The sequence below is a fragment of the Fusarium vanettenii genome (genome assembly GCF_000151355.1).
Source record: "Fusarium vanettenii 77-13-4 chromosome 1 genomic scaffold NECHAsca_8_chr1_1_0, whole genome shotgun sequence".
In the NCBI taxonomy this organism is placed as follows: Eukaryota; Fungi; Ascomycota; class Sordariomycetes; order Hypocreales; family Nectriaceae; genus Fusarium; species Fusarium vanettenii.
Window position 1 is genome coordinate 1,219,906 of NW_003315876.1, and position 22,480 is coordinate 1,242,385.

At 53.8% G+C, this 22,480-nt stretch overlaps 5 protein-coding genes across 5 annotated transcripts; 2 read left to right on the top strand and 3 right to left on the bottom strand.

The window, feature by feature from the left end:
• Positions 1-2,200: 2,200 nt before the first annotated feature.
• On the bottom strand, positions 2,201-4,769 carry NECHADRAFT_89827 (uncharacterized protein; the record flags this gene model as incomplete). The annotated part of the gene is made up of 6 exons (XM_003049864.1): positions 2,201-2,695; positions 2,747-2,915; positions 2,974-3,952; positions 4,053-4,152; positions 4,337-4,582; positions 4,650-4,769. The coding sequence occupies 6 exons, from the start codon at positions 4,767-4,769 to the stop codon at positions 2,201-2,203; spliced, it is 2,109 nt and encodes a 702-aa protein (XP_003049910.1).
• Positions 4,770-7,942: 3,173 nt separating this feature from the next.
• Positions 7,943-10,524, top strand: NECHADRAFT_57073 (uncharacterized protein). Its single transcript, XM_003049642.1, has 4 exons — positions 7,943-8,156; positions 8,231-8,295; positions 8,440-8,633; positions 8,695-10,524. The coding sequence occupies exons 1-4, from the start codon at positions 8,046-8,048 to the stop codon at positions 9,735-9,737; spliced, it is 1,413 nt and encodes a 470-aa protein (XP_003049688.1). The 5' UTR covers positions 7,943-8,045; the 3' UTR covers positions 9,738-10,524.
• A 984-nt stretch (positions 10,525-11,508) lies between these two features.
• Positions 11,509-12,875, top strand: NECHADRAFT_98602 (uncharacterized protein). Its single transcript, XM_003049643.1, has 3 exons — positions 11,509-11,815; positions 11,869-12,541; positions 12,598-12,875. The coding sequence occupies exons 1-3, from the start codon at positions 11,590-11,592 to the stop codon at positions 12,650-12,652; spliced, it is 954 nt and encodes a 317-aa protein (XP_003049689.1). The 5' UTR covers positions 11,509-11,589; the 3' UTR covers positions 12,653-12,875.
• Positions 12,876-13,437: 562 nt separating this feature from the next.
• NECHADRAFT_74336 (uncharacterized protein) lies at positions 13,438-16,543 on the bottom strand (the record flags this gene model as incomplete). Its single annotated transcript, XM_003049865.1, has 2 exons — positions 13,438-16,221; positions 16,283-16,543. The coding sequence occupies 2 exons, from the start codon at positions 16,541-16,543 to the stop codon at positions 13,438-13,440; spliced, it is 3,045 nt and encodes a 1,014-aa protein (XP_003049911.1).
• Positions 16,544-18,906: 2,363 nt separating this feature from the next.
• Positions 18,907-21,603, bottom strand: NECHADRAFT_57078 (uncharacterized protein). The gene is made up of 3 exons (XM_003049866.1): positions 20,948-21,603; positions 19,296-20,889; positions 18,907-19,239 (listed from the first exon to the last, which is right to left on the bottom strand). Exons 1-3 carry the CDS (start codon positions 21,378-21,380, stop codon positions 19,134-19,136), a joined length of 2,133 nt encoding a protein of 710 aa, XP_003049912.1. The 5' UTR covers positions 21,381-21,603; the 3' UTR covers positions 18,907-19,133.
• Positions 21,604-22,480: the final 877 nt, after the last annotated feature.

Below are 22,480 nucleotides of genomic sequence, written 5' to 3' on the forward strand. Positions count from 1 at the left end.
GTATACCTCATCGTATCTATTGACTAGTGTTTTGGTTAAGGACATGGCTGCTCTAGGTGATATGTTCTCGCCGAGATTGTAAAGAGCTTGTTGGCTTGGCGGTAGATCACAATGGTGATTGAAACAAGGGCAAGACTTACGGGATGAAAGCGAGAGGAGAGGGGTTCAGCAGTTTCGGCAATCAAGACATAGACTATTGATGCCAAGAGAAGAAGTAATGTCATACACGTAGAATTATCGATGTTCGGGATGACGATCTGTCACCATTGACGAGTGTCGGGTTGCCGATTGTTGATCTCAATCGCGTCTCCAAAAGAAGGCATCGGGCATAATGACGAAGAACCTAGTAAGCAATGAACGATAGCATTCATGTCAAATTGTAAAACACAGTAGTCTGGACATGATTAACCTTCCATAACGGCAGCTACAGAAGATGAGTGTTGAGTGGGCTTGCCAGGAGCGACAACACCATGTTCTGACGATATAGGGTAAGAGATGGGAGACGAAGAGGCCCGGCAATGAAGACACATACTGTCAATTGTGAATTAGTTACTGTGATAATTTGTGAGCTCTCGAATAGGAATAGTTGCGTCAACACCAGGTATACGATAGAGTTACCAGGATAACAACAGAGGCTTAACTGCCATACTTACGAATACACGTATATCACTTCTTACACGAACACGCACATGCACCTACACGCGAGCGTACACGGGTATATGAATATACACGATTGTAAAGCAATATCTCATACGAGACCAATCAGCGGGACTGGCGGTGTATCGCTGTTGATATATGTTGAGTGTGTTTTCCAAAGTGACAACACCACGAAGCCCACAACGACAGGCATCCACAACCAAAACAGATAAAAATATCAACCATGAAGGCTTGTGATACCCGCAAAGAATGAGGTCGTATCCGTATAGTTCATCAATCGGTTAATAACCGACAACTATCGGTGAGTGTCAAGCATGTTGGTTCACCGCCATGATACCACGACGAAACATCACGACATGTATCCATGACTAATGATAGACATACCACTGGTCAAATAGACCCCAAGAGCCTAATGGAAAGCGTTAGATATGCGTAGTACATGTATCGGCTACCAATGGATAATCGTTGATGAGTGTCAGGTGTGCTCACGAACATGACAGCACCACCAAACCTCATCAATACATCTGCATGACAAACAGTAGACAGCATACCGAATACCAAACCTAAAAATCTAAATAAACGGGCTAATACATGTGTAGTTTGTTCATCGGCTGCTAATGCACAACTATCAACAAGTGTCAAGTGTGCTCACCATGACAACACCACCAAACTTCATCACCTCTACCTGCATAAATAACTAACAAGAGATGGCATAGCTCAATAAGAGAGGCCTAAGAATCCATCTAAAATAAGCTGCTCTATCTAAAGTTTATTAAACAATGGACCAGCGGCATACAAGTGTAGATGAGCATCCACTGATCTCACTCAAGTGATAACATCAACAAACCCCATTAATATGTATACGACTACCGGGAGACTATACACTATATAGCTATCTACCCAGGCTTGAGGAGTCAATGAGAATGAGTACCCCCAGAAGGGTCAATGCCACATCATCATCAACGAGTGCTGGGTGCGCTCGTCACAGAGACAACACCCCGAAGCATCACCACATACATCCACGACTACTAATAGAACACACACACAAACACCGACATACACACAGAGCTAGATGATCGTAGCTAACGAGCACGAACGAACGAGGCAGGAACTTATCATTGGGCATATACTGGGCTACCAATGACCTGGCTGCCAGCCATCTCACTTACAACAAAACTTCACACAGACGGAGTACAAACAACCATTGAAATTCCAAAGACTTTTTTTAATACCGTAGCTTTCGCTGCTACCAATTCTACCGCGAGTTTCATCTCATCTCATGAAGCCAAGATGGCTCCCTGTGTACCAATAGGCAAACTGCCAACTCGCCATCCATCGATTGCTTGCTTGCTTGCTCAATGCAACAACATGCCAACCGCGCCACCAACGCCAATCATCATCGTCTCCCTCCTTCAAGGATCAGGATAGACCAGAGAAACCAAGCCAAAAAAAAACACAAATGTCCTCCCGTTTTCCTTTTTTGCCCTTGGGGTATCACATAGGTAGGTAACTGCGCGCAACTCTCAAAACTTCCCTCCTCCGCTTACTTGCCGGAGGTGGGATCAGGGAATGCAAAGCCCGCCGGGAAATTGGGCATGCCGTTGGGCAGGGTGCCGATGCCGAATGGAAATCCCGCCGACATGCCCTGGTGGTTGTCCCTAGGGCCGTCCCGGCGATCGTCCCGTCGGTGGTGGGCCCCGTTCTGGTTGCCGCCGTTCTGGTTGCCGCCGTTCTCTCGGCTCCGGCGCCATCGGGTGGGGTCATCATCCCGGTTGCGGGTCGACTTGGGTCCGTTGCTACCGCCCTTGTCGGTCTGCATGCGTCGGCTGATGGCCTTGGACGAAACACCCGCTCCAATCTCAATATCGGGCTCCTCCACGCACAGGCCTGTCTCGATGGGACGTCCACCGCTGCCGCCAAAGGGGGCTGTCAACATCCACTTGCGATCGGCCTCGGTGAGCTTGTGGATGGGGATAATGCTAATACCCGTCGAGTAGTCACTGCAGTCTCGGGGACCAAAACCAACACCCCAGCGAGTCTCGGGAACTGTCAGCTTGAGTCATAGCGTCGGGAACGGGTAGATACTTACACGAAGAAGCAGGGTCTGGTTTCTTGACTCCTCGGTGCCCTCCTTGGCACTCTCGGCATCACGCCGTGTGAGCATCTTGACAAAGGCATGTCGCTTCTCCTTGTTGACGATGCAGGTTTGCACGGTGCCAAAGCGGCTAAAGATGCCGCGCAATTCGCTCTCGGGGCAGCTGATTCCTGGTTAGCAAACATAGTGTCCGGCGCATCCAAGACTGGCACTGTACTCACTTTACTCCACCCACGAACAGGGTTCGACTGTACACCTTGATGTGTCCAGATGGAAGAGTCGGATCGAACTCAATCCACTTCTCGCCCTGGCTATGGTCATGAGGCGGGCTTGGGCTTCGGCCACGGCGTCCGGGAGGGCTTCGCTGGCGGTAGTCGCCTCCGCGTCGGTCATCGTGACGGCCGCGGTTGGGCGACTCATGTCCATACTCCATCCGATCACGTCCATTGCGAGGCGAGCCTCGGGCAGCCCAGCCACGGTCTGGAGATCTTGATCGAGATCGTCCATGATATCTTGGAGGAGATCTTACATGGGCATAGTCTCGGTCACGTGATTCATCTGGCTTCCCCAACGGGCCACCCCATGCAGGTTGACCAGGAACATGAGAGTTCTGGGGTAGAGGGAGATGCTGCTGGCCCGGAGAAGCCGCTCCCGGAGCCGCTCCCGAGGTCATGCTCTGGATCAGGGCGGGAATCTTATCAAACGGAACGCCTTGATCAGCCAGCGCCTTGATCAAGAGAATCTGCTGCTGGGTGTTGGGATCAAGGCCTAGGCCAGGGGCCGAAGCACCGGGAATGGGCGCCCCGGGCACGGCCCCGCCAACTGGGTTGGCCGGATTACTCGCATTGTTAGGTAGAACACCTGGAAGGGCACTGTGGCCCGGCATCTGCGGGAGGCCGAAAGGAAGAGACGGCACATTCACAGGCTGCGAGGTCGGGGGATACGACACGGGCGGAAGAGCCGATGATACTGGCTGCGGCGGCCCAGAAGCCGGCAGACTATACGATGCCGTAGGGGCGGGAAGGGGAGCGCTGGCTGGGGGAGCACTGGTGTTTTGTCGTGCAATATTAGCCAGAGCCTCCAGGATGGAAGAACCATTGGGGGCTGGGAGAGCTGGGGCAGCTGGAGGAGCAGTCGAGTGGCCCTGGAATGAGGCCAGCACACTTGGAGGTGGGCTACCGGGGGGAGTCGTCGATTCGTCTGCGCGTCACAACGGTTAGATTGGATATCCTCCTCAAGCAACACAGCAGCAGCGTCAAGGTGTTGACCCTGACGTGATGCTGTCCGAGGGACAACGTACTCTGTGGTGGTGCATTGAGCTTTTCCTTGAAAGACTCAATCATTGGCATGGGGAACGTCTGTCCCTTCTCCCAGATATCAAGAAGCTTCTTAATCTTTTCCTGCACGCCGCGCGATATGTGAGTTACGATCCAAACAAGACGAGACAATACGGGACCAAGTAGGTCATGAAACGAGACGGGCTCGTAGCAGCGCCTTTGACGGCGCTCCACGGGTTGCGGCACATGGTTTTCGATGCCAGCTACAGAAGGGTAATGTTGCAATGCAAGTTTCAAAGATGCGTACCTTTTGTTCCTCCGGGGCGGTTTGCAGAATGTCATTCATCAAAACGGGCATGAGTTCCGTCACTCGATGGACACCAGCGGCATAGGTTCCATCCTGGGCAGAGCTGTTTATTGCCTGTGCCTGAGCCTTGGCCTGTTCGAGCCATTTCCGGGTTACAGAGTCTACGACGTAGAGTACCCCCAACTTGTGTGTTCCTGGAGCCTTCTTGAAGTGTGTGTAGATCTTTTGGATGAGAACCGATTCGGACTGTGGAAGCAAGACGAGTCAGACGCTGCGGAGCAAAAACGAGAAGCAGCTTGGTGGAGAATCTTACCTGGATGTTGGACACGCAGAGCGAAGTCAGGCTGGTGATGCGAGATCCGGAAACGCCTGGTGGCTTTAGGTTGAGCATTGCCTGGAGGCCGACCTCCAGATCCGCGACTGCGGACGCCATGTTGTCAGGAACTGTAGTTGCCGACGAGCTACGCGCGATGCCTCAATATGCACTCCAGGGAAGATGAGATCCGGAGCGGAGATGTCCAGGTATGGGCGAAACCACGCTTTGGAGGAAGCCTGTAGCACGAGAGAGCAGAGACGAGAAGAGTTTTCCCCAGTGCGGTGTTTCTTTTTTGGCCGCGTTGTTTGGTACGAAAGTTCAGAACCCTTTTACGCGATCGCGACTGGTGAAGTGTACGAGAGCAAAAAGCCTGCGGTGCAGATACGATAGAAGGCAGACCTCAGGAGTACGGTACGGTACGACTTGCGCGAGAGAAAAGCTCTTCTACTGTTGCGTCAGGAGCGCGACGAGGTCACAAGATGCTGAGTGATCTGCAGCGGCGAAAGCCAACCAGACCGTCTAACAGATGGCCGTCAGTACTAGACAATGTCGAGAAAAGTGCACGAGAATGAAAGCGCCGATGATGGCAGCTGTTGCCTTGATGGGCGTCGTCGTCGTTGATGCTGTGTCTGATGGCCGTCGTGAGGTGACGATGATGGAGTGATGAGGAGGGAGGAAGAAAAGGTGATGCGAGGAGTATGACAGGTGGAGCACGTGCTGAGAGCCGCGGTTGGTCAGAGGCAGCCTTCGTTCTCCCACTTCCCGCGGTTTCTCCGAAACGGCACCTGAGGCAGCTCAAGTGTGAAAATCTTGCAGTTTGTTTGAGGTGGGGGGGGGGGTGGTCACGTGAATTATAGCCGGGCTGTTACTCAAAGGGTAGGTGCGCCGTATATCCGCGTTGATGCCGAGAGACGCCTCTTTTGGCGATCGATCCAGCACTGACTAAGAGATTAACAACAACGACAAACTACGGCCCTGCAAAGAGGAAGGCAATCCCGTCAAAGCGCGAATTACGGCCGAGCCTGCCTACGAGGTAAAGACAAGAGAGAAGTGCGTTGTTTTAATAGCGCTCGGTCATCAGTCACCGGAGAGAAAAGAGCCAAGGATGTCCTGGATGGCATGGGCGGCCTGGGCCACAAGGCGCCCCGTGAGATGCATGGCTGATAATTAATAATGGAATCGCACAGGACAGGGCCCACGATACACGACGAGCGTCTCTGTTGGAGACTGGCAAGCGCGGAGGCAACAAGTAAAAGCCAATTGATTACCGAGTCCTGGGAGGTTGGAGGAATAGCCGACAATGACGACTTATCTGCGACTGCGACTGGACTGGACTGCGAGACTGCCGAGCTGACCGGGTGATCGGAGACCCTGTCCTGGAACCAGTGCCTGTCGACAATCAGGGCACGACATTTTCAGATCGGATTGGGGGAACGTCTGTCTCTTTTAGACCACGGCAGCTAGGACAATCGGAGAACGTGAGGGGCAATCGAGAGCTCGCTTCTCCTCACGGTCAGCCAGCTACGCTGGATGGGATCGCTGTCCGGATGGAGGGGACTTCGGCACTCCGAGCCAGCGCCGCAGGGCCCTTCGGAGGCCCGGCGGCGGCAATGGGGTACGGGAGATCCGGACGCCCTCCACTCCAAGATTGTCCACACAGAGTGCTTGGCCGCTTGCTCTGGACCCGCCGCTGGGGACCATGGAGGGCGGGATTGGCCAGCCATTCGATGAGCTCCGTCACGTCCACGCTGCTTCCCTGCGACGTTAGCAGGAACCCATCTGACGTCAAAGCCAACCCGCGACGCTACGTCGCAGCAGGACGACATGTGGCCGAGGTCCCCCGAAGCATGAACGAAGGAGAACATCTCCACTTCTTCGTTCGAAGGGGGCAGGCAGTGCTCTTATCAATTCTCGGTCTGCCAATGGAGCCCAGAGGCATAACCGAAAAATGATGGAGCAGGACGGGATGCCCTCCAGTGATTGCTGCACCCCGGGCGCAAACAGGATGTACCGGTACGGCGCAGTTGGGTACTGTAGGTTGTCATGATGGAGTCGCGAGGGCAACGCAACGGGGGGACCTGGTCAGCAAGATCTTGAATGCACCGTCACGTTTCTTCTTCTGCCCCGGTGAGTCTCGCTACGGCAAGCTCCTGAGCTGCACTGCGTAGGATTACGTAGGATGAAATGCTCACCTTTTCTCTGGGAGAGCACACGAACACCCTCCTGTTCCTCAGGGCTGCAGCCGCAAGCCCTCAAGATCGAGCCCTCCTCACTATCCCTTTGCCGACAGGACAACACACGCACAAACCCCAGACGGGAAACTGGTGGAAAGCTGTTGGGGCTGCGTCTCGGTCACTTGGGGGACGGCGTCGAATTGGAGGAGGCGTCGAGGGGCAGACCAGATGGATTGGACGGAAATTTTGGGGCTTGCAGGTTGGGGGTGGTGCAGCAGCCGCGGCAATAATCCTTGACTGAGGACTGTGCAATCTCACTAAAAAAAAAAAACAGAGACAGCAAGGAGTGCAGGTGGACATATAGGTCCGGGACACAGAGAGGTCAGGAAAAGTCGGTAGCAATTGATGACGGAATGGGGAGCTGGGCACGTCAGAGGAGGGATATCTGTATGGCTCGGTAACAACCTAGCGAGACGAGGGATTGGATGCCATCATGGATCGGATTGGATTGGACTGGGCTGGATGCAAATTCTCCTACGTACAACGAAACGATACAAGATACATTTCCTCATCTGGTACTCTGTCAAGGTGTCCCCGCGAAGGCCAGTTCCGTAACCCATGCCCTGGATGGCCTTGGAGGGCACTCACTGGCTGTCCCCAGAAACCCCCCCTGCAAATCGGCTGCAGCATGACCAAAGAAAAGAGGCAGGCCTGAGGCCCAGGGAGAAGAAAAAAAATTGCCTAGACCCCTGTAGCATGCCCGTCCCTGGGAGAAACCTGCAATTCCCGCCCCGCAAGTCCCGTTACCTGGCGCTCCACGCTGCACTGGTGAGCTCCGCTTCACGGGGCCTTGGCTGTCTCCATGCTTCACGGGCCCCGTCCCCCCGGCCCCCGAGGTAGGTTGAGAGGAGGAGGAGGAGGCGTTGAGAGGGTCACGGGCAGCTACTAAGTAGGTACTGTACGTAGGTGTGCTGTAGGTGTAGGTGTATGGATCCCGTCAATGGTAATGTCTTCGGCCGGGGCGGGACATGCCTGAACCAAAAAAGCAGGTATTTTTTTTCTCCTCGGGCTCCCGTCCAAGTCGAACCTGCGCCTTTTTATTAACCTCGTCCTCCCCTTAAACCTTTTCTCCCCTCCTCTCATATACCGTCCTCTTCCTCTCCCGGCACCTCCGCCACTTGATCTGTTCCTCTTCTTTGCATCATCACATCTTCTCACAATGGCTTCTGTTACCCGTCTCAGCAACGCTGCCCTGCGGGCTACCCTCCGCTCCTCTCCCGTCAATGGCTCTGCCTTTAACGCTGTGCGATGCTACTCTGCCAAGACCCAGGTAAGCATGCTGTCTTTGAGCCCAATGGCTCTCTGTATTTGTGCGCAATAGATGCTGACAGTTATCCCTCATAGACCCTGAAGGAGCGATTCGCCGAGCTGCTCCCCGAGAAGATTGAGCAGGTCAAGGCCCTCCGAAAGTCAGTCGCATTCCCCTCCTTCGGCTTATTGTTGGCCGACGCTCGGCCATGTTCGGAGCTTGAAGCACGGGCATGTGCTTTCAGCGCCGGCATAGCATGTGAGCAACAAAATAATTGAGCACTCGAGCTGACATGCATGTACAGGGAGCATGGCTCCAAGGTTATCGACAAGGTCACCCTCGACCAGGTCTACGGTGGTGCCCGTGGCATCAAGGCCCTCGTCTGGGAGGGTTCCGTCCTCGACGCTGAGGAGGGTATCCGATTCCGTGGCAAAACCATTCCCGAGTGCCAGGAGGTTCTCCCCAAGGCTCCCGGTGGCAAGGAGCCTCTTCCTGAGGGTGAGTAGATACGAGTTGTATATGTGCGCGTGCCATTGTGTGCTAACGTCAAACCCTTCAGGTCTCTTCTGGCTTCTCCTGACCGGCGAGGTCCCCACCGAGCAGCAGGTCCGCGACCTCTCCGCTGAGTGGGCTGCCCGCTCCGACCTCCCCAAGTTCGTCGAGGAGCTCATCGACCACTGCCCGACCGACCTCCACCCCATGGCCCAGTTCTCTCTGGCCGTGACCGCTCTCGAGCACACCTCCAGCTTCGCCAAGGCCTACGCCAAGGGTATCAACAAGAAGGAGTACTGGGGCTACACCTTTGAGGACTCCATGGACCTCATTGCCAAGCTCCCCAACATTGCTTCGCGCATCTACCAGAACGTCTTCAAGGGTGGCAAGGTCGCTCCCATCCAGAAGGACAAGGATTACTCGTTCAACTTTGCTAACCAGCTCGGCTTCGGCGACAACGCTGACTTTGTTGAGCTCATGCGTCTGTACCTGACCATCCACACTGACCACGAGGGTGGCAACGTCTCTGCCCACACCACCCACCTCGTCGGCAGCGCTCTCAGCTCTCCCTTCCTCTCTCTGGCTGCCGGTCTTAACGGTCTTGCCGGTCCCCTGCACGGCCTGGCCAACCAGGAGGTGCTCAACTGGCTTACCGAGATGAAGAAGTCGATTGGCGACGACCTCAGCGACAAGGCCATCACCGACTACCTCTGGTCCACCCTCAACGCCGGTCGCGTTGTTCCCGGTTACGGCCACGCTGTTCTCCGCAAGACTGACCCCCGCTACACCGCCCAGCGCACCTTTGCTCAGCAGAAGATGCCCGACGACCCCATGTTCAAGCTCGTCAGCCAGGTCTACAAGATCGCCCCCCAGGTTCTCACCGAGCACGGCAAGACCAAGAACCCCTACCCCAACGTCGACGCCCACTCTGGTGTCCTCCTCCAGTACTACGGTCTCACCGAGGCCAACTACTACACCGTCCTCTTCGGTGTGTCGCGCGCCATTGGTGTCCTTCCCCAGCTCATCATCGACCGCGCCTTCGGTGCTCCCATTGAGCGACCCAAGTCTTTCTCCACTGAGAAGTGGATCGAGCTCGTCAAGAAGCTGTAAGGGGATAAAAGCAAAAGGGGAAAAGGACGAGGACGGCATGTTGTGGAATACGAGGAGGACAGCCAGGAGATGGGCAGAATGGATTGCCAACTCGGTGGCACTTGTACAATACAACGGGACTGTTTTCGTTTGGTAATGAGAAGTCGTCGCAGGAGCGGCGATTGAAATGAAATGATTTCCAGTTTAACTATTTGCCTACATTGATGCCTGTGAGAAATGAATGAATATCTTGATCAATTGAAGGTCTTGTGAAGCATGAATTATTGAATTCTAATTTACTATCGTATTATCATGACCGTTGATGCAAAACGGATTGTGTGCCGATCACTTACCATCCCGCAATGGCGTCCGCCATGTCTTTAAATTTTTGACTCGCGCGCAAGCGTTGACCCCAAAGCTTCAATTCAACGGTACCTGAGCCATCGGTACTAAGATCAAGCCAAGTGCAAGTACCGACCATGAGGAGCTCGCGCACAGGCCTTTCTTTGGCCCCAAAAGCTTTCCCCTCCAAAAGTGCGAAAAAAAGGCCCCCTTGTCGCAAAACAGAAACAAGAAAAAAAAGCTCGGTGAGAGATTACACCGATGGAATCCGGGGGTGGTTCAGGGGTTGGTTGCTCAACACTCAGCAGTTGGGTACAGAAATGTGGAGGGGCGTTGAGGGGACGAGGGTCCTAATTCGATGGATGGGTTTCAGCTCCTGGCAGGGATAGAAAGAAGCTGTTTGTTGTGTTGGAGTTTTTCGAGGCGGTGGCTGAGGTTGATACCTAAACAGGTAATTGAAGGATGGAAGAGGCTGGCTTTCTCCTTTTCGTGATGATTCAAGTGACTTACGTTGGATTGACAGAGGCTGAAGGTTTGTGTGTGTGTCTATTTCTGGTTGAGGTCAGGCTTAGAAGTAGCTCGTATCAGCAACTGTCATCGGAACAAACGATCACAAGTAAAAAAGAATAGCAAGTCTAGAACAGCCGTGAAGCTTCGAAGGAACTGAAGACACCACTATCACAAGCCATTTTTTCGCATCATGTCGGCATCCATCTTAATCCCTCCTGTCGGTAACTGATGGATCTTGCCTTGCACCACTCGGCGCACCCACCCCCGGATTTCACATGGGCTGATGATTCGAGATGGATGGATCTTATCTCACCCGAAATCTCGGCTTCCATCTCAACCTACTGTACGCCAAATGTTTACTCAGATAGAGGTCAGCCAGTATTTGCCTCTTTGGGGTATAAGGTTCAACATCCCCTGAGATGGAAATCTCCTCCCATTTTTATCCTGTAAACGCATCTATCTCGTGTTAAACAACAAGTAAATCGTGCCAAGCAAAGTTTCCCCTGTGCAAAAGAACAGAGCAAACAACACCAGGAAACAAGAAAGACACGTGCAAATCCCTTGAATCGTATTCCCCTCAACCCGGGTTTTCGCGTCCCCTCCAACCTCGGTCTTCCCTCCGCAGTTCTTGTCTGTCTCTGCGCCCCTCCCTCCCCTTCGGATCCTCAACGCACTCCGTACTCGGGCACCCATCCCGATCGCAGTGTTCCCCCAAGCATTATTTTTGTGCTACTGTAGGTGTGTTGCACTGGTAGCTCATCACTTTTCTTGCTTCAACTTGCTTTGTATTGTCGCTGTCTGACTCAGCACATTTTATCCCTCCCACGACCACCACTCACTCACTGCCCATTGGCCTCCCCCCCCACCCTGGCAAGTTTCCACGCACGCCTCTAGCTTCCCACCCTCCGCTTCTCTTTCTCCCTCCTACATACTTTTCCATCTCCCATCTAACACTTTTTTTTGCGAAGAAGCTCCCTTTTCCCTTGGTCAGGGCCCTCATTCTGCGACACATCCCAAAGTCATGGCTGCCATCCGTACCGACCTACCCGGCCCCATTGGGGACAAGAAGCTGGAGAAGAAGCCCATCAAGTTCTCCAACTTGCTGCTGGGCGCCGGCCTCAACATGTTCGAGGTGACCACACTGGGTCAGCCTCTCGAGGTCGTCAAGACTACCATGGCTGCCAACCGAGGTGACGGCATGGCCAAGGCTTTGGGACGCGTCTGGTCCCGCGGTGGTCCTCTGGGCTGTAAGTCGATCAACTCCTTTCCCCTGGCTCCTCGCTTGCTAACCCCCTCCGAGTCTACCAAGGTCTTATCCCCTGGGCCTGGATCGAAGCTTCCACCAAGGGCGCCGTCCTTCTCTTCGTCGCCTCCGAGGCCGAGTACTACGCCCGCGTCGCTGGCGCCTCCGAGTTTGGCGGTGGCATCCTCGGTGGTATCACCGGTGGTGTTGCTCAGGCCTATGCCACCATGGGTTTCTGCACCTGCATGAAGACGGTCGAGATCACCAAGCACAAGATCGCCGCCTCCGGTGTCAAGCCCCCATCCACCTGGCAAACCTTTGGCGACATCTACCGCAAGGAGGGTATCCGTGGTATCAACAAGGGTGTCAATGCCGTCGCTATCCGCCAGATGACCAACTGGGGTAGCCGCTTCGGTCTGAGCCGTCTCGCCGAGGGCTGGATCCGCTCCGCCACTGGTAAGAAGGAGGGTGAGAAGCTCGCTGCTGGTGAAAAGATCATTGCCAGCGCCCTCGGTGGTGGTCTCAGCGCTTGGAACCAGCCCATCGAGGTCATCCGCGTTGAGATGCAGAGCAAGAAGGAGGACCCCAACCGTCCCAAGAAGATGACGGTTGGCAACACTTTCAAGTACATCTACGAGAGCAACGGTGTCCGCGGTCTGTACCGTGGTATCACCCCCCGTATCTCTCTGGGTATCTGGCAGACGGTCTGCATGGTTGCGTTTGGTGACATGTGAGTTTCCCCACAGCCAATCAAGTCGGCTATATACTAATCTAATTCAACTACAGGGCCAAGGCTTATGTCGAGAAGCTGACCGGCGATGCGGTGACTGCTAAGCATTAGAAGGCGTTAGGGGAGCGTTATAACATGGCTCAAAGGGGGTTTATATATGGGTCGTCAGTTCTATATGGTTTTGGATTTGGGTTCATGTAACGAGTGATGCGGGTCGGTCATGTCCTGTATCAAGGAGACGCGCGTATGCTGTATGCTTTTACTGTGTGGTCTCTAGCTGTAGACGAGCTCTCAGCCCTATGGGTTGGTCAAAATAGACGGAAAACATGTGCGCATCTTGTGGTGGCGTTTCACTCGCAGTTGAATTGGGGTAGCTTCGGCAGCTCCTAAGGTATGCAAGAGCTGTAGTGGTGCATAACTATTCGCGAGGTGCATGCTCATGGCTGTTTCAGTCACACTGTTGCCATTGCTTTCCTCATTGAAGGTATCGACCAGAACCTAGAAATCATCTTAAGCTCATTAAACACTGACCTCACGAACAGAGGCTATTCTGACTTCCGGAGCGAGGTCGGAAGCTCAGCCGCGGCTGTCGGGCCGTCCCGGGATGATCAAGGGCGAGGTCGGAGATCTATTGACGCAGCTTACCCGGTAGGCAGAGCTGATGGATTCAAGTTTCAAACATTCGTGGAAAAGGGCCCATGTGTGGGTTCTTTTCTCCATCTGGGGTTGGGGCTGTTAATATCCCGCTATATGGAGCGCAGTTGGCTAATACCTCAGTTACAAACGGACCAACTAGAATTTATAGCCATATGGGTTTATTAGCAAGAGATAGTCATTTCTACAAAGCGTTAACCGGCTACATTGTGCCGTGATATGTAATCCTAACATGAGGTGTCCTAAACACCAAGTAGCTCATCGGGCATCTCCTCATATCTAAACCCCCAATCCTCCTCGACGGTAAGCAACGCACCAGCCTTGACGAGCTCGTCCATCTCCTCGCTCGGCAGCTGGCCTATATCTAAATCTCGGCCCTGGTTCTCCGTGTGGGCGGTTTGAAGGCGCTCGTCCGGGGGTCCTGGTTGCTTGACCCGGCGCACGGAGCGGCGCCGACCGCCGAGGCTAGCGGCTTCGCTGTCTTGCTGCTGGCGCTCAAAGTCGGCTAGGAGGGGTAATGACGGGTCGCCGTCAAGGTGCGCATCGCGGCGAAAGAAGCCTGTTGAGGCGTAATCAGGTCCCTGGACGGCGCCGATGACAGGATTATTTGTTAGAGAAAGCTGTTTGGTGTCGAGGTATGTGCGACGGGTGTAGGTACCGATGTCGCAGTCGGAGAGGTCGGAGTCAGACACGGCGTCGTCGTCCGAGTCGGCGCCGGGTGGGTCCGGCTCGGGGTGCGGGATGAGGGGTTTCGGTCGGCGGATTCGCCGAGTGGTCCCGGGGAGGGTCATGAAGTGCGACTCTGGCGTGTCGCGCTCGTCCACTGAGAGGACAAAGACGCGGCCTGTCGCATCTCCGATGGCGAGCTTGGAGCTATCTGGGGAGAATCCGCCATAGGCGATCGGTCCGGGAGCCGTGAGGATGTCTCGCACAAAGGGCTTTTTTCCCTTGCGTACGTTCCAGACCTTGATGACGCCGTCGCTGGACCCAGTGTAGAACCGATCCGGCGAGGTGCTCCACGCCGTAAACTTGACGCCTGTGTCCTCCTTTTCTCGGTCGCCGTAGTATTCCTCTATCGGCTTCCCATGCCGGAGAGTATGAATCGGCTTGTCACCTTGGGCTGTGTCCCATACATATACCTTGCCATCGGTGCACGCAGCAGTGACGTAGGCGTGAGCGACCGAGTTTGGCATAATGGTAAGCTCGTTAATATCTGAAGCATAGCAGTCCAGTGCCTGGAACTGGCCATATCCTCCATCCGCGCGCTCCCTATCGCGCTGGAAGACATGTACCTGCGTTCGGATCTTGTGGCCAACCACATTCAGGCCCGTGGGCGTGGTGGCAATGATGAAGCGTTGCAGGTTCGGGTGCCATGCGACTTCAAAGACGTTTGCCGTTGAGGCTGTCATGACAGGGATGCGACAACCTGTCTCGGCATTCCATAGTGTAATCTCTCCAGAGTTTCTCTTCTCTTCGGGAATGTCGTGATCGTCGCCACTGCGGCTACGAGGGGAATATCCAACTAGAAGTAGATGCTGTGTCCCTGGTGCTCGTCCCCATTGCATGGTGGCTGGAAAGTAAGCCCACTTGTCACAGCCATCAGCATCAGTTCGTGAGCAAGAAAAGGTCTGGTAAGGGCTGTCGGCAATGTTATTCTTGTTGACGGTGTAAACTCGCACAGCATCCGTGGGAGAGTCTGCGGCCGTGGCTACGCGGCCGGAGCCATCCTTTGCGGCAGCTACAAAGTTGACGTTGCCAGTGTGCTGCCATGTCGCAATGGCTTTCATGTCCTCGCCGTTCGGGTCAACCTTCCACACCTTGACCGTCTTGTCAAAGCTGGAAGTGTAGGCCAGATCATTAAGCTGGTCGTAATCTGATGACACGACTGACGAGTATAGCCATGGGTCTTGACTTCGGCGCATCGCCTCTGTAGAATTCTCTCCCTTTTCAACATGTGGCCGTGGTATTCGGTGATCGGGAAAGGCGCGCAATGTGCCCTTGCTCGTAGAACAGAGGAGCAAGTTGCCCGGCTTGTTGTATTGTTGGTTGTGTGTATCGGAATGCGCCGTGGTTCCGCAGAGAAAGCTGTTGTTGGAAACCCATGCACCAGTTGTGATATCGCCTGCGCAGTTAGTAAACTCGGCCACCACCTCGAATTCGTCCTCGCGCAATGTCTTGAACTCGTTCTGAAAGTTGACGTATTTTCTTGTTTGGTGAAAGCCCTTGTTTCCGTACAACTCGCGTGCTAGAAGCAGTGACGAAATCTGGCTGGTTCGTTTCGTTTGGGCCTGTTGTTTGCTGGGCCCTTCACTTAATGATAACACTCGGAGGTTGTTAGGGGATGTGGCCTGTCCCGCTAGCAAGTCCGAGCAGAAGTTGCGAATGTCCTCCATAGATCTCCCCCTGATGCCGTTTCCAACTAATGTTGGGATGTTGTATTTCACACATCGTTGCGCGAGCGCTTCGCATGTCGCTGGGATGGGTATTGGTTCGTATGCTGAAAGAGATTTGGCGATTTCGGCAACTTCTTGGGCGGTGAAGTCGACATGGTAGGCAGTGGGTTGTGAGACGACTGTTCTATTAACCCTCACCGGCTTCTTTGTCCCCTCCTCGATGGCTTTTCGATCTGATGCTGTTCGATATGGGCGCGCCTCGATTTGGTAGAATATGTTGTTGGGTTTAGGCTCACGCCGCTCTCGGGGCTTGTAGGGTGGCGGTTCGAGGTTTTCAAATGGTGTTGAGGGTTTCGTAGGGGGTGTAGGCACACCAAGAGGCTTCGGTATTTCGGTGCTTATTGTTGCTGGTTTTGGATTCAAAGGTATAGGTTGATGGCGGTATTCCTTCAACTCGTTAGCCACCCTCTCTGTAGCCTCATCCTTTGTCACACCTACTCCCGTTGCCGCGAGCCTCTTGACGCAGTCGCGCGCTTGCGCCCCCAGCCAGGCCTCATCCTGCGGAAGAAGATAACCACCCGTCTCGTCCCATCGCGTGCGAAAGAAGTTGCTCCCGGTGAGCTCGGTGAGCGTCTAGATAGACCCTTTGTTAGCAAACTCTAACCCACATGCCTTGACCGCGGCCTCTCCATACCCCTATCGCAATGTCATTGACGCGGTAAACACTCGCTGGCAGTGTCCCAATAGCCCTGCTGACGTGCGGTACGACCTGTTGGTTTAGACAGTCCTTGACGGGTCTCCAACGCGTCTCGCTGTGATCGACGCGACGGCGCTTTTGGGGTGGTTCGTCGCGGGGTGACGGAATAGTGGTTAACAGCGGGAGCGGCACCACAGGCGGACGGCCGCCACCGTCGTTGAATGGCCTGGAAACAGTCGCTGTCAGCCCGAAACTCATTGGGAAAAAAGCCTGACAGCTTGGATAAGTAAAGAGGGCCAAGATAGGCCGATTCAACGCGTTCCAAGAGGTGATAGCGGAGGCTGGAGGAGTTCACTTACCACATCGCCCCGTTTAGCGGAGGTTGCGAGGTTACCAGGCAGCTAAAGGGCCTAAGCACGGGGATTAGTGGGTATAGAATGCGGAAAAACCTTAACCCGACCTTTTTAGAATGCTAATACTTATAAATCTTAGCTAATACTAGCTTATAAGGTCTTTTAGAGCTATTCGCAGTATATAACTATATTTTAAGTAAAATATATTAACGTACATGATAAGCGAGTGTTACAAACAAGCGAGTGTTACAAAAATCCCAACCTTTAAGATAGGAATAGCCGTAAAAACACAACAAATCGTCTAACCAACCAAAACTAATCGCTATACTCTTCTTCAGATATCGCTACAACTATTTGACATGTTCTTGCATTATGTCCCGTCTTTCCGCATCCTCCACAGCGCCTTTCCCTCGGCCTCGCTGACCCTCCTTGACCACCACTTCTCGACGATTCGCCCTCTACCCGCCCATCTACACTAATCTGATCAATTGCTCCCCTTGCTTCTCCTACTATCATCACTCCTCCTTTCTGTAATCGGGTCCTTTTTGCCCTCCGGCGTCGACTTAGCAGGTCATTTGCCTGTCGAAGGTCGCGGTTCTCTGCCCTCAATAAGGCATTCTCATGCATCATTGCCTTTGTTCCCTTAGCAAGTGACTTGAGAGCTCCTAGGATCGACTCTGGAGAGCTACTTTTATGCCTTCTGATTCGTCTATCGAGGTATTCAGACTGAGATTCGGCCTCAAGGACCGTCTTTGGCGTCTTTGAAACCTATGTGGTAGGGGGGCCGGCCTCCTCCTCAACCGGCGTCGGGGTCCGTAGCTGCACATCAAGCTTCGAAATCACGCTTTCCGCGTCAAGTGGAACAAGTCTGGCCCCTCTAAAAGCCGCCTTGATGGCTTTCTCCGTCATAGTGGCCTGGAATGCGGCGTAAAAGGCGGCAAAGAACTCGGTCTTGGAAACGTGGGTTATCGAGCATCGGATCAGATGCTCGATTTCTCGACCATATGCCTTCTTGAGTAGGCTAAAGTACCCGACATCAAGGGGCTGAAGCAGGTGAGACGAATGAGGCGGCATACAGAGTGTAACAATCTTGTTCGCCTGGCAATATTTCTCAAACTCGAGAGAATGGTGACTTTCGTGGCCATCGAGGATCAGAAGACGATAACGACCGACCGATCGCGTCTTTGTACACCGGTCAAAGTGCTTCAGCCATTCAAGACCCAGCTCATTATCGGTCCAGCCATTGGGAGATGTTGCAATAACCCAGTCATCCGGAAGGTTGCTATCCCGGTACCAGTTGGCGAGGTGATATTGGCCCGTACCAATGATGAACGGCGGGATCGCTCGGCCTTCCGCATTGATCGCCTGGATGACGGTAATCCATTCCCGGTTTCCAGGCTGTACTGATTTCGGCTTTTCACGTCTTTCGGAGCCTGTGACGACTATTCCGCTTGCAATAACGCCCATCATAAAGCCAACCTCGTCAAAGTTGTAGATATCAGCCAGGTCGATACCGTATTTGGCGATTGTGTTCTCCACGAGCTTGAACCATTTTCGAATCGCAGCTGGATCTTCGCATTTGGCCCTCTGGTAGTCGTATCTACGAAAGAAACGCGTCTTGAGCTCATCGTGTCGCTTGACGAAGTTGGAAGCCCAGCGCTTGCCGACGGGTGATGCGTTCCGGTCGGCGAGCAGTCGGTTGGCCATTTCTTCCACACCGCGCAGTCGCGGGGGAAATCCTCGCGAATCCAAGTCAAGAATGAACTGAACTATGGTCTGTTCCTCTAGATCAGATAGTTTCCGTGATTTGGGGGTAGTATCATGTCGAGACTGTATGCCCTTGTGGCGACGCCATAATCTCATAGGATCAACTTTATAGATCTTTGCGGCGCGTCGGAGAGATAATTTTCGGTCATTTTGAATGGCGCGAAGGGCGAGGATGATATTAGCTTCATTATTAAACTCAGGCATATTGGGTGGTTAAGAATCAATCCACGAAGCGGACGTGTTGTAGGTTGAGGGATTTTTGTAACACTCGCTTGTTTGTAACACTCGCTTATCATGTACGTTATTTATTAGTTATGTAATAAAATCTGCCTCTTTTAGCTATAGGTATAACTCTGCCTAGGAGTAATAGCTTTAGGTCTGAATTGTCTTTTAAATATGAATAAATAAAAGAAACACGGTCTCTAAGTAAATGTTTAAGCAGGCACAGCTTCAAGTGCGAAGCCTGGCATTCATATGCGGATTCGTTGTCAATTGGACTCAGTTCAACATGGTGGTAGTATTTGTTGAATTGGCGCTATAGGGCAATGTTAAGGGAAGCACCACTAACTAAAGTGGCGCGCCATGCTTTTTGGCTTAGTGGTGACTTTCGACAGTATTTCAGTCATATACAAGGTCAAGTCGCTAACTACCTCCTAGCATACACACTATATCTTCAATAGACCTCTGACGCCAAAATAAAATGTTTAAACCCTCTACAACTTGCTATCTTACAGCCTGCTCTTGCCAGCGGTCTCCTGGGAGTTGAGCTCTTCGTACAGGCGGTCCAGGTGGTCCCGGAAGGCCTTGGCCGTCTGAGGACGCTTCAGCTTAAGCCTATTTTTACCTTGTTAGCCAACCAGTAAACGACATTTTTGGGGTAAAAAACTTACGTAGGAGTGAACAACCCGTTGTCGATAGTAAAGGGGTCAATCTCGAGATGGACATTGCGCACTTTCTCAAAGCTATTAAACTTGTGCTTGCGACCAATGTCATCCAGGAGCTTGAGGAACTTGGCCTTCACCTTGGGGTTGTTAGCCGCGTCCCGGAGAGCTGCAACCTCGCTGGGGGCGATGGTCTCCTGCAGGATCTTGCTGGCGAACGGCGCAAAGTTCTCGACATCGATACCAAAGATTCCGACCAGAGACGACTGGGTACCGTCACCATGGACGTAGGCCATGGTGATGAGGTTGGTGCTGCCCATGTAGACGTTTTCGATGCGCTCGGGGGAGATGTACTCGCCCTGGGCCAGCTTCAGCACGTTCTTCTTACGGTCGATGATCTTGAAGCGGCCCATCTTGTCGACCTCGGCGATATCACCACTGTGGAACCATCCGTCGGGATCGAGCGTCTTGGTGGTCTCCTCCTCGTTCTTGTAATACTCGCGGAAGATGACGGGTCCGCGTAGTAGGAGCTCACCGCGAGGGTTGGGCTTGTCATCCACCGTGTAATCAAACTCTGGCACCGACTCGAGGCAAACTTCAACGCAGCACATGGGGCCACCGATGTTGCCGAGGGTATAATCGCCTCGTGCCTGGATGGTTCCAACGGCATACGTTTCCGTCATGCCGAATCCCTGGGCAAAGTGGTTGCCAAAGGCAGCGCGGAGGAACTCCTGAACATCGGGGTCGAGCTGAGCGCTGCCGCTGACCATGCTGTGAACCTTTTGGAGGCCAACTGCGGCCTTGACCTTGGGCGTCCAGATTCTATCGTATAGGAAGTGTGAGTTGGAGGCCTTGCCAGGTGCGGCTCGCATGTTTGCCTTCTTGGTGTTGATGACACGCCGAGACAAGGCGCCTCGGACACCGTCAGCCTCAATGGTGGCGGTTCGAATAGCCGAGTTGAAGCGGTTGAAGAGTCGTGGTACAGAAATGAAGCCAGTGGGTTGGAGAATCTTCATATCGTCAACCAGACCGAGGATATCGCCTCGGAAAAAGCCAACGGCTGAACCTTCAGCAAAGGCGATCTGATCGATAAGACGGCCGTAGATATGCGCAAGAGGCAGATACGACATGTGAACGTCCTTGGGACCTGGACCAACGTTTCCGTTGGTTCTTCCACCCGCAATAGCAGCCACGGCATTCTTGTGTGTGATCAAGACACCCTTGGGGTTACCGGTGGTTCCAGAGGTGTAGTTGATGGTGCACACGTCATCGGGGTTCGGGCCTCGAGGCGCAAGTCCAGACCTCGCACCAATCTCCTCAACCTGAGCCATGGAGTAAATCTGGATACCATGTTGAGAGGCGATTTCGTTGAGAACCGCAGCCTTGGTGTGGGAAGCCAGCTCGCCGTGGTCCAGAGGGTCCAGAGACACGATGAGCTTCAGCCCGGGCAGGCGAGGCGACATCTTGAGGAGGACGGGGATATGAGGCAGAGAACAGACCACACAGGCGACTTCGGCATGGTTGATGATGTACTCGGTTGTGTCAGGGCCGAGTGTCTCATAGAGGGAAACCGAGTAGAGAGACTGAGAAACAAGACCGAGGTCTACCAAGACATGTCAGACTTTACTTACACGCGCATGGCGGCCCGAGGGAGGTCTTACCAGTTATCTGCCACTCGGCGCGGTTCTGCGACCATAGTGCCACGCCGTACTTGTCGGCCGGGTAGTTGATGGCCTTGTGGATCTCGACAATGCCGGCGCCAAAGTTCTTCCTCCGGGCGTCAGCCTGGGCGTAGCTGAGCCAGTCGTACGTGTCCTCCCACTTCTGAGAAGCTGGGTTCCAGTGACGGGTGCCGAGACAGTTGGCATTGGGCCACTTCCGGGCGCTCCTCTCAAAGACGTCGTGTGTCGAGTGCACCTCGGGTTCTAGCGTGGTGATGAGAGGACCGTCGCGGACGGCCCAGTGCCGGTAGACGGGGGATCGGTTGGGTCGCTCGGAGCCGGGGATCGGAAGTCCGTAGGGGGAGCCCGGGGGCGGAGGAGTCGAGAGCTTCTTGTACAAGGCGGCATAGTCCTTTTCTGTCTGAGGCGCCATTGTCGCGAGGGCGAGTCGTCGACGGGTCGACGCTGGGGAGTGAATCGGAGGAAGCGGCCCGGGGAGACGAGACGAGACAAGACAAGACACGGAGCCGATGAGAGAGTCTGGGGACGCGGGGAGGAGCTTGTCTTTTACTTGAAGGAAGCAAAAAGGACAATGGCGATGATGCCTTGGAACAAGGTTCTACTGTCGTGGACAACCCAGACAAGCAAGCGAAGCAAAGCAAGGGATGAGAGAGAGGCACGGGGAGAAATAACAAGAGAGAAACAGACGACGGCGACTGGATCGGAGGGGATTGGGTTTTTGAGCAGATCTACTTTGTACGGTACTGGTACTAATGGACACCCCAAGCCTAAGCCCCCGACGACGCCATCGGCTTTCCAAGGTTCCAACGTCAAGCTTGGGAGAGGAGGGACCGAGGCGCCGCTACCTTTAAAACCCCATGTGCCTCGGCAGCCCCAGATTTTTTCTCCATCCATCTTCTGGGGGGGGAGAGGGACCGCCGGGCCTTTGCATGGCCCCGAAGCATGGGGAAATTGGCCTCGCTGTGAGTGGCTGGTTCGGTCTGGTTTGTCGCGAACAGGACAATAAACCGTCGTCAGCGTGGAAAAGGAACTCGGGCATGACCTTATTCAGAGGGTTGAGCCGAGGCCATGAACCTGGAGATGGCAAGATTGGGCACCGGACTGAATCGCCCTAGACGACTTGGCGAGGGTCCATGTCATGGAGAGAATGCGGGGGTGGTGGCCATGAGATTGCCATGACCATGACCGCAGAGTGAGCGCTGTATGTATCCCGTCAAGTCTCACTGCAGCCTGCTGTTGAGTCCCTCAACGACATTCAGAGCGCAGTATCACCCTTCTTTTTTTTCAGCTTGTCAGCACTTGCGCACGCTGTGGACGCAGTGGCTTTTATGCAGAAGAAAAAAACACAAGATTGCCCGTCCAGAGACAAGACATATTGTGTGAATGAATTTACATGGGGTCGTACAACACATGCTGTGGCACATGCGTACCGTCAGCACTCTGTTGCTCCCCATCCCCATCCCCCTCCCCCGAGTCGGTCGTAACGGACGCTAGGGAGTGGAGTTGATGCCT

Bases quoted from the DNA above. Each gene is read 5' to 3' on its own strand.
- NECHADRAFT_57073 (XM_003049642.1), top strand. From the start codon at position 8,046: ATGGCTTCTGTTACCCGTCTCAGCAACGCTGCCCTGCGGGCTACCCTC. The intron at 8,296-8,439 runs GTCAGTCGCATT...ATGCATGTACAG, and splicing joins CAGGTCAAGGCCCTCCGAAA to GGAGCATGGCTCCAAGGTTA. The intron at 8,634-8,694 runs GTGAGTAGATAC...CAAACCCTTCAG, and splicing joins CAAGGAGCCTCTTCCTGAGG to GTCTCTTCTGGCTTCTCCTG.
- NECHADRAFT_98602 (XM_003049643.1), top strand. From the start codon at position 11,590: ATGGCTGCCATCCGTACCGACCTACCCGGCCCCATTGGGGACAAGAAG. The intron at 11,816-11,868 runs GTAAGTCGATCA...ACCCCCTCCGAG, and splicing joins CCGCGGTGGTCCTCTGGGCT to TCTACCAAGGTCTTATCCCC. The intron at 12,542-12,597 runs GTGAGTTTCCCC...ATTCAACTACAG, and splicing joins ATGGTTGCGTTTGGTGACAT to GGCCAAGGCTTATGTCGAGA.
- NECHADRAFT_57078 (XM_003049866.1), bottom strand. From the start codon at position 21,380: ATGGCGCCTCAGACAGAAAAGGACTATGCCGCCTTGTACAAGAAGCTC. The intron at 20,890-20,947 runs GTAAGACCTCCC...ATGTCTTGGTAG, and splicing joins CGCCGAGTGGCAGATAACTG to ACCTCGGTCTTGTTTCTCAG. The intron at 19,240-19,295 runs GTAAGTTTTTTA...AGGTAAAAATAG, and splicing joins AACGGGTTGTTCACTCCTAC to GCTTAAGCTGAAGCGTCCTC.